Genomic DNA, 10,897 nt, shown 5'->3' on the forward strand with positions numbered 1-10,897 from the left:
AAAAAGGTGGGGTTGTGTTTATATGTGTCTAAGAATGTTATATACCTATGCGTAAATTAGATAGACGCATTAATATTTCGACATTCGTCGCTTTTATTGAAACAAGTAGTCACTACTGTATTTATTAGTAACTGTTGAATTTTTTCAGCGAACGAGGTCAACACCTAAAGCTAACTTGCGTCCTATAAGCCACACAAACGTAAATAAAATATCCTATAATAACAGATCAATAATGCCATGGCATACATTTTTCTTTTCGACGCTTTAATTGGTATGTTTACTCCGGTTAGCTAATTTGAAATAGTCATTATTTTAATGTAAAAATAAATTACTTTAAAAAACCCTATATTATATATGTCTGTCGAGCAGCCTCATTTGTATATCTAAACATTCTGTGCGCACTATAGTATAAACATAGGCATTTTCCTATCCATTAAAAAATTTAAACATTGAATGTGTAGCAATCCCACAGAGTATTGAATGTGTAGCAGTCCCACTGAGTATTGAATATGTAGCAATCCCACTGAGTATTGAATGTGTAGCAATCCCACTGAGTATTGAATATGTAGCAATCCCATTGAGTATTGAATGTGTAGCAGTCCCACTGAGTATTGAATTTGTAGCAATCCTATTGAGTATTGAATATGTAGCAATCCCACTGAGTATTGAATTTGTAGCAATCCTATTGAGTATTGAATATGTAGCAATCCCACTGAGTATTGAATTTGTAGCAATCCTATTGAGTATTGAATATGTAGCAATCCTATTGAGTACTGAATGTGTAGCAATCCTATTGAGTATTGAATATGTAGCAATCATATTGAGTACCCAAAAAATCAGAATGAAATATGTCTTAGAAACAGATATTACTTATTTTATTTTTGTATCATTTCTACCGCTAGTTGCGATGCAACAAGCGAATTATGTTCTACAATTTACAGTAATTTTGACATTGATCAAACAGAAAATTTAAGATTTAGATTATTTAATGATTTCTACCAGAGGAGATGCTAAAAGACTAAATTAACAGTCAATATAAAACAATATAAAAAAGTACTATACAAACTATGAAAAAGCTTTTATGATCACTCTGCCTTAGATCATTAGCAGGATACCCTCGCTGCTAACGGTGTTTTCGGCCGTTAACCCAAGAACACCTGACGAGGTTAGGCCTATTTAGCGAATTGCTGAGCACCCAAGCAGAATTATCACATGTGAAGCTTCATATGCCATGCGTACAATACTTGGTCAATGTAATTATTACTATTACTTAAGAATAATACTATAAATAACTAAAACACATACTGAATTTATTAAATTGAACCCTGAAAATTAATATGTGGTAAGTTCCTTGTTTCTCCCTTACAAAGCGCTTCCAATTTACATAGTTTTGAACTAAGTTATCTTGATATTAAAACAATTTGATTATGTATTACTCAGTATAAGGTTGGTAAATTATTTTACTAATTGGGAATGTTGTTAATTACTCGTCACATAAAGTAGTTTGTGACATAAATAGTGGAGTGAGTGTCACGGTCTCTCGTAAGTTTAACTAAATGTTTAGTTTTTAGAAGTTCTTTACTATGTATTTTATTATTGCCGTTTAACTCATTCTTAATTTTTTATTTGTGTGTTTGTGTAAACTTTCAACATTTATCACTGATCGCTTTTCTACGATATTTGAATACCTTTGCCTTTTTTTTTCTTACTTAACTGTTCGTCTAATATTTTTAACATTTAATTGGTCTAAGTAGTCGTACTATTAGTAAGAAATAATCGCATTTATAAGTTAAGAAGCCCACCTTTGGCCGTTTCGTTAACTCTTCTAGCTTGAAGAGAATGTACATATACTAGATGTACTTTCGCAGGTTCTCCGAAAATGTTCTGTTTCAAAAGTAAATAAAACCAAAATTAAGAGTAAGAAATATTTTTATTTCTTGCTTTTGAAGCTCATATGTAATTCTATGTTTTAGCCTACAGAGTACATAATTCATCTTGTGATTCATGGCATGCGCACGTCTTACTGACGTCATGATAGTACAAATTGCAACGTTATGTAACGTCATTTTAGCGTCTACTGACAGACAGACAGACAACACACCACTGTATTCTGGTACAAATGGTTAAAACAGGTGACCCCCTCCTGGCAGCCTTCGGCCATCTTTCGGGGAAATTAAGCGCGATAACGATTATCTTTTTGCTACTTGACATTTTATTCTATACTGAGTAAATACAGATACTATAAAGCAGAAATGAGTACAATTTATCAAGCTTTTTTTTTCGGGAAAAATGTTCAATGTAGAAGGTTTCTTTATACGCATTATTATTTTGTGGAAACGTGCAATGCTAAATTATTCTTCAATTAATTCAATGTTTCATAGTCATTTTCTGGAGTTTCCGTTTTTACAGTGACTGACGTAAGGTCGTCAAAAGATATATGGTGCAACGTATTACGGTGAAAAGCCACTCCCTACTCATAAAGACACTGAACTTGCTGCTGTGAATGCGTTACCAGTCTCAACATGAAATTCTTATTAAAATATCTTAAACAACGTTTTTATGAGAACTGCTAAAAAAAAGTTGTGATACAGAAAAGATGTATTGATTTTCGAGGTATAAGTGTACATAATTGAAACAATGAGTAATTTTGAATCACGAGGGTTACAAAACTAAAAAAGCCAACTATCAATTAAATAAATTAATTATTCATTTATCTAAGAGTTTCGTTGAAAGAATATTTTTTTCTGCATCTTATAAGATTCTATTTTACAATGCTACATCTAATAACTATTTGTTGTTAAGGGTTATGTAAAATAGGCAACGTCTCATTGTGTCGGTTTAATGTAAAATAATATTATTTCGTTCCGGTATTTGATATGATGGTACCATTACCACTGATCATGTGACCTGTAACTTAGTACATTGTACACTAATTTGAAAATGAAATTTCTATGAACGATAGTCTTGTTTCTTATACACATCTGTATATTAAGTAGGCTTTTCTTACAGAATACTATTTTCATATGAGCTTGTTAGACAGAACTACTGATATACATGTAAATCACGTTATTAACGAGAACGTGCAAAACCTTCTGTAATAAAAGTTAAGCTCGAAACGTTAGCTAAACTCAGGTCATAAAAGCAGCTACTTTCTTCTCGATGCTAGTTACAGTCGTGAGTTTGAGAACTTTTGTTAAGTAAGGGAAAAAAATAACAATTGTTTGTTTCTTTGAGAGCAAAGCCAAATTGGGCTATCTGCTGTATCCACTGCGTGGAATCTAACCTCGGATTTTAGCGTTGTAAGTCCGTATGTACTCGGATACTGACCGAACTAGTAATAAAATAATGTGCTGTTTTGGCGCTATGAGTAACCAACCAGAAAAAAAATGAACACCCAGTTCCGTACTTGATGAGAAGACGAGGTCGTTTACTTAGTTTCATCTACCTTCATATGAAGGAATCGACGGGGTGGATAAGCATTGAAAATCATAAGACTCTAGCGCAACTACATGTCAGGACTACTATATCTCTTTGAATTACATTTGTCAAGTTGGTTTGTTTTGAATTTCGCGAAAAGTTACACGAGGGCTATCTACGCTAGCCGTCCCTAATTTAGCAGTGTAAGACCAGAGGGAAGGCAGTTAGTCATCACCACCCACCACCAACTCTTGGGATATTCTTTTAGCAACGAATAGTGGGATTGACTGTCACATTATAACGCCCCCACGGCTGCAAGGGCGAGCATGTTTGGTGTGACGGGGGTTCGAACCCGCGACCCTCAGATTGCGAGTCGAGCGCCCTAACCACCTGGCCATGTCGGGCCATTTGTCAAGTTAATTTCGTTTTTAGTATCCATCACCCCTTTCAGTATGTTCTCTCTGTACGTGTAAATGCAGTATGTAGATAACAATTATTTCAAACTGCTAAGTGAAAAGTAAAATTTTTACACTTTTTTTTTGTCTCTTTACTTGTCTGTCTGTCTAACTGTCATCATTATCGTACATTTCAAAATCTGAATACATCACTAGTTGATGCACAAGGGAAGTAATTACTAAATGAAAATGAATCCGCCCTACGCACTCTTTATGCATAGATAACTTAACTCTTTCCATTGGCATATATCAAGTTATTATAAAACCTTGATGCTCCTATTCCCTTAATGCCTTAATTAGTATAAGAGGCACTCTACAAATTAAATATTTTTAAAACTCGTATTTAAAAATGTTAACAGTTTTACACCGCCATACAGCTTAAAGAAGCGATAACTCTGAATATTTAGAGTGTGTCTGTATGTGTGTACTACGTGCTCATATTAAATTACATCAATAATAGTTAAGAATCCACACCTAAGTTTCCACCAATCGAACATTCACTTTATACAAATTGAATTTTACATTTTATTTTTTATTGGTGATTGAAAAGAAACTTTAAAAAAAAAACCATTAATGTTGTATACAAATCACCGTTATAAGGGCCTAACTGTATTTCTTTGATTTGGCAGCCCAATCTGTGGTAATGAGCCTTCATTAGGCGAAAATCCAGTCCACAACAGTAGATACAGCCAATCAAAGAGAACATTAGATTTCTACGTTAAATTTTAACTTTGAAATTGAAAAAAAAATCTGTAACATATGTATATGTAATGATTGTTATGTTCTACATCTGATTTATTATTATAATTAATGATTGTCATATTGTACGTTATGTTTGCTATGTTCTACATTTGATTTATTATTATAATTAATGATTGTCATCTTGTACGTTATGATTGTTATGTTCTACATTTGATTTATTATTATAATTAATGATTGTTATCTTGTACGCTATGATTATTATTATAATTAATGTTTGTTATCTTGTACGTTATGTTTATTATTATAATTAATGATTGTTATGTTGTACGTTATATTTATTATTATGATTAATGATTGTTATCTTGTACGTTATGTTTATTATTATAATCATTGATTGTTATCTTGTACGTTATATTTATTATTATAATTAATGATTGTTATCTTGTACGTTATGTTTATTATTATAATTAATGTTTGTTATCTTGTACGTTATATTTATTATTATAATTAATGATTGCTATATTGCTTTTCATTCAGTATCTATGTATTTCATTTACTGGTACAGTAGGTGGGTATTCTTTACATTGTTCGATTGCTTTTAAATTAGTATCTGCATACGTTATATTGTACGTTATATTGATTATTATAATTAACGATTGTTATCTTGTATGTTATATTTATTATTATAATTAATGATTGTTATATTGCTTTTCATTCAGTATCTATGTATTTCATTTACTGGTACAGTAGGTGGGTATTCTTTACATTGTTCGATTGCTTTTAAATTAGTATCTGCATATTTCATTTACTGGTACAATAAGTGGGAATTCTTTACATTGTTATATTGCTTTTCAATTAGTATCTGCGTATTTCATTTACCGGTACAATAGTTGGGTATTCTTTACATTGTTCAATTGGTTTTCAATTAGTATCTGCGCATTTCATTTATTTATGGAATAGGTGGGTCTTATTAACGTTGACATACTTTTATGTTTTATTTATTGACGTGCTTATTGGTTGATGTTATATTTTCGGCATAGTGTCTTACAGTTTTTTTTTGTTTTTGTTGTTGTTTTTACTAGTGGTATTATTGAAAGTTACTTTCCAGTACAATGTCTTAACGCTTTATCAATTGATAAGGTGTTACGTTTATTACAAAGTAATGTCTCTACGCTTTAGTTGCGGATGGTATTTTTGTTTGTTTCTTTCTTTTCAGAATAGTGATTTTGTGCACATTCTAATGATGTAACCACTGGGTATTTCTTTTCAGTTAAATGCCTTTACCCTTTGTTTAAAAATCTGATTATTGTGTATTTTTTATTTTTTATTTACTGAAATGGTTATTGAATGTTGCCTTTTTCTTTTCTTTTTTTTTTTTGGTAGGGGGTATAGTGTCGTTACCCTATATCTGCGTATCCTTAAAAATAGTATTTTTAATGATGAAATTAGTCCTTTACGTAACTTATCAATGGAAACCATTTTGTTGCTGTGAGCGATTTGAAACTATGAAAACTGAAATTACATTGAAATTATAACTTGGAAGTGACATGAATAAAAAGCAGTTGGTTAATATTTAAATATTGGTAGGTGCGGTTTTTACAACTCGTTTTCGCGTCCTACTTTGTTCCTCAATATTACTTTGAAAGAAGTAAAATTTGATTTAAGAAGAAGTTTAAATACGTGTCTAGACATTGAGCACAGCTTTTAACTTTAAGTACATCTTTATGGAACAGTCTAAGTGCTCTAGTTTTTAAATTAGAATTTCATGCATTCAAAAAATATTATATAAGAGGCGTCAGTCCGCGTCACATGCAGATCTTTAAATACAGTTGTAACATTTTGATTAAATCAAGAAGCAATTAATAGTGAATTTTCAACAACAAAGAAAAAGAACTATCCTTGATTCAAATGCCCTTTTTATTTTACTGTAAAACATTAAGTAAAAACCCTGGCGCACATGAAACTGCCATGCACTTCCACATTAAGAGATGTTTCGATCGAACAACGCTATGGCGTCTTCTGGTCGTCCAGTCACGCTAAGTCTATGGTGTAACATTTCTATCAAAGCCTTCAGCTGAACTTTGTAGACTCTTTATTCTTTATAAACCGAGGAGGATATCGATTGATTTGGGCAGGCCTGTCTAATATGTCGGCTATTACATCGATCAGAAGCTTACGTGTTAGTACTATATTTAGTGCCACCTTCCAAACCTTTTTTCTTGACCTGGAACGTGCATTTAATTTTCTTTTTCATATCTAGATTCTCGGACTTCGTTATGTAAAAATGGTCATTGATTAGCAAATAGCAGCATATAGCACGTTTTTAAGATAAAAAGGCCTCTAAAACAAGTGATCTGATATATCAGTTCTAAGCAATCTTTGAAACGTCTCTAGCAGAGTTTGTGGTATAAGTAATGGCAGTTATTTTACCCTTTGACTCCCATGATACCACTAACACTCGCACTACTCGAGTTTACAGGTGTTGATACTATAGCTGAACAAGTAGGGAATGCAAGACTATGAGCTTCCTGGTGACTCAGCAGTAATGCTAAAAATCGGGTTTTGATACCCGCGACGAGCAGATCACAGATAACCCATTGTGTAACTTTGCGCTTAACAACAAACAAACAAGGTTATGAAAACAATAGTGGTGAGTCTCTCAATGGAGGACAACGAGATCAGAGACCAACATTTAACAGTATTCAAGTAGTATTTCAATGAAATACGTAGAAAAAAAATACAATTTTTATATCCATTCCATGTCAATATGGTCAACACAAGATGTCGAATGGTTACAGAAAAATGATTTTAGTATGTTTAACTATTGTAACCATAAAATAATTTCATGTAAACTAAAGTTCTATTTGAGTATTTCACTTTTTTGAGTGTTTGAACTAATTTTTTAATAGAAAAACATCTTCATACATAAATAAAAGTTGAAGAGGTATTAAAATAATGGATCTAAGGTCAAGGAACCCTAGGTAAGTATAATGAGTCAAAACGAATGAAATTCTCTTATAGTTAGAATGGTCAAACATGCTAAAATTATTTTTATAATCATCTTATTAAGAGATGCAAAATGCTTTTGAGCACAACATCACCCTCTCCTGACAAAATGTAAAAATCCGACATTTTGTTTTTGTTGATCCCATTGACCTGAAATTAGTGCCAAAAACTCAATTTTTCTTACGTATTTCAATGAGATGCTACTTGAACTCTAACCCTAATATTCAATTTTAGTCACCAGTCTTGCTAGTCTTCCTTTATTAGTCATCAATCTTGCAAGTCTTCCTTTATGAAGGCAGGAAAAACTACCCCAGCAAGCTGGCACAACTACAATATGATCACCAAGTTGTGCGTTGAGATGGGAAACTGCTAGTGTCAACCCTATCTGGGTGAAAATTAATTATTACAACTATATTTATGTGGAAAAAAAAGAGAAAGAGAAATGTGAACAACCAAATTCATACCATGCATACTTTGTGTTACTGAACGATCCAAGTATACCTACTGAATTTGATATACATTTTAACAAATACATTGATTCAAGATTGCTCCATATAAACTACACACACCCTAATTAAGTGAAAATATCAAATCAATGAACTATTCTGTTTGAAGAATATCATGCAAGACTGTTGCTCGGTAGATCATTGAGCTAATAACTTGAATAATAAATTCTCGGTTTTCCGTACTCCAGAGGATTTATTCCATAGTCTTCAGCACGGTTCATTTCTGTGTTAACTGAAGATTTATAAGCTACTTGTAAATCCACAGCAAACTTGGAGCATCTGAGTGTCATTATTTCTTAATCAGTAAACTCGTTTTTCACAGTTTATACTTTATTTGACAGTTAAAGCCCCGCGTAATAAATATCATATTTCTTTATCAACGTTCTAATACTCTTTCAGGACATGACGAGCTAATACTCTGGACCTGCGCTTGCTAGGTATTTATCTTCTTATTAACCTTTACCAGGAGCACGTAAATATTATGCCCGATAAGTTAACAGAGTTATCCAAATTAGTGGGTCTGACATAGGCAGGTGGTAAGGGCGCTTGACTCACAATCTGCTGGTCGCAGGTTCGAATCCCCGTCCCACCAAACATGATTACCCTATCAACCGTGGAGGCGTGGACGGTTAATCCCATTAGTGGTTGGTAAAAGAGTAGCCCAAGAGGTGGCGGTAGGTGGTAATGACTATCTGCCTTCCCTCTAGTCTTTAATTGCTAAATTATGGACGGCAGTGGGTGGTCTTGTCTTGTCATTGCTAAATTAGGGACGTGTAGCTTTGCGCGAAATTCATAACAAACCAATTCAAATTAGTTGCGTGTAACAGAAAGATAATACAGAGTACCTCAAAAGTATGGGGATATTGATGAATCGTGAATATTTCTTTTTTTTATATTTTAAGTCATTACACTAAAGACACCGAGAGCAATTCCTACAAAGAAATAAATCTCTTTCAACTGATCTATTCCGTTTTCATTTACGTGTTTTATCTGCAAAGCGATTTCTGTAAAGAAACACAATAACTCTGTATCTGTTCTATATGACTCTATAACTTTTGAAACATCCTATACAGATCAGTACCTTATGTAGTAATTCGAATATGTAGAGATAATATTTATACAGTAAATAAAAACACTAAATATGTTCGTACTATAAATGTTAACCTATTCAACCTATGTATGCATTTCATACCAGATATATTAAGTACTATAATGTTTTCACATTTCAGTAGAAAAATATAAGCGCAGTTTGGGCGGGCTTTGAGGATAGTTATATAATGCATTTCATCCTCGAAAGCTCATCACCTAACGTAACTAATCTTTGAAAACATTTTTTTACGAGACCACACTTAACCCTCATTGCTATAGTTTCTGTTAAATTTAACTTCGTCGTTAAACACTAATTTAAAGTTTCAAAACACGAAGTTCGAAATTATTAAGTTTCTTGTCTCCGTACAAATTGATAGTTTACGTTTGACGTGTCAGTCCCTCTTCAGAACTAAGTACATTCATGAAATTTAACTGATGGTGTCCATAGGTGTCATGATTGGGGAAAACCATTGGCTAAATGGCCTGAACCAGTATCGCTTTGTTTGGTTTTATGTATGTCGCTAAAATAGTTTAGTCGTATTGAAAACATCGGTTCCATCTATAGACCCAGGATGTATTCATCTGACACAAAACAGGCAACATAAAATAAAAGCATAATATAAAGTGCCCTCTGATGAACAGACCAGAAGCTCTAAAACCCGCAAGGAAAAAGATCTCCATAATTTACAAAGAGTTTTATTTTCTGTAACTCCTACTTTATAGTTTGTTTGTTTGAAGTTAAGCACAAAGCTTCACAATGGGCTATCTGTGCTCTGCCCACCACGGGTATCGAAATCCGGTTTCTAGCGTTGTAAGTCATACTGCTGTGCTACTGGTGGCCCTACTTTATAGTTCAATATATTTTGGAAGCATCAAGGAGGTGAAGGTGTTTTACACACATAAACAGATCTTAATTATTTGTAAAAAAAAAACATAACAATAGCTGAATGAATTACCTGGTTGCCGACGAAGTACAAAACAGGAGACTCCAACTGCTATTAAAAGGAACACTACTTTCTGAATGATTCGAGCGTAAGGGAATTTCGAAAAAGGTCCTCCATTCTTGTGCGGGATACTTGCGTTTCTGTGTGCCATTGTGAAAGATAACTGCTCAGCCTGGTTTAAGAAGGATTACTATTCATTGGTAGCTGGCTTTTCCTACTGTAACAACGGTTTATGGGCTTCAGCTTGAATGCGACAACCACTACAACTACCACTGTAGTTAAACTGCACGAGAAACGTCGATCGCGAGCGCAGGCAAGCCACGCCTTCATAGATACAAAACGTATCTTTGCTGTGCTGACTGCTGAAGGTATAGAGCTTAGCCCCGAATAGTTTCGATTTTGTTCGATAGTTTCCGTACGTAGTGACGTAGCAACTAGTTAAGGAGTTAATTTAATACGCGAACGCATGCGAAAATCAGACATAGTTATTACCAGTGAATCGCAGGGCATAACTCACGAGGGTATGGTTACTTATTTTACGAAGAACAGATTTTATTATTAATTTATTTCGAGCGTTTTGTTGTCTAGTCTCTTTCTCAATAAATTCCACATTTCAATAAGTCTGACATATCGTGTTAGCGAAACGTGACGTTTGACTTCGAAAAAAAAATCTACTTATATATTTCAATTGAGTTTTATTAGTAACTAAATACTTAATAACAAGTATTTTATTTTAATCACACGAGAGCTATTGCTTCTGTCGTGTTTTTATTATAAA

At 33.2% G+C, this 10,897-nt stretch overlaps 1 protein-coding gene across 1 annotated transcript in view; it reads right to left on the reverse strand.

Moving 5' to 3' along the window:
• Window positions 1-10,458, reverse strand: part of LOC106472441 (probable sodium/potassium/calcium exchanger CG1090) — a gene marked incomplete at its 3' end in the record, with an annotated part of 36,810 nt that extends 26,352 nt beyond the window's left edge. The window contains exon 1 of the mRNA XM_013933091.2: window positions 10,132-10,458. Within this exon, the coding sequence (XP_013788545.1) occupies window positions 10,132-10,270 (139 nt within the window). The remainder of the gene's footprint in view (window positions 1-10,131) is intronic.
• Window positions 10,459-10,897: the final 439 nt, after the last annotated feature.

Source organism: Limulus polyphemus, unplaced genomic scaffold, assembly GCF_000517525.1.
Source record: "Limulus polyphemus unplaced genomic scaffold, Limulus_polyphemus-2.1.2 Scaffold5341, whole genome shotgun sequence".
In the NCBI taxonomy this organism is placed as follows: Eukaryota; Metazoa; Arthropoda; class Merostomata; order Xiphosura; family Limulidae; genus Limulus; species Limulus polyphemus.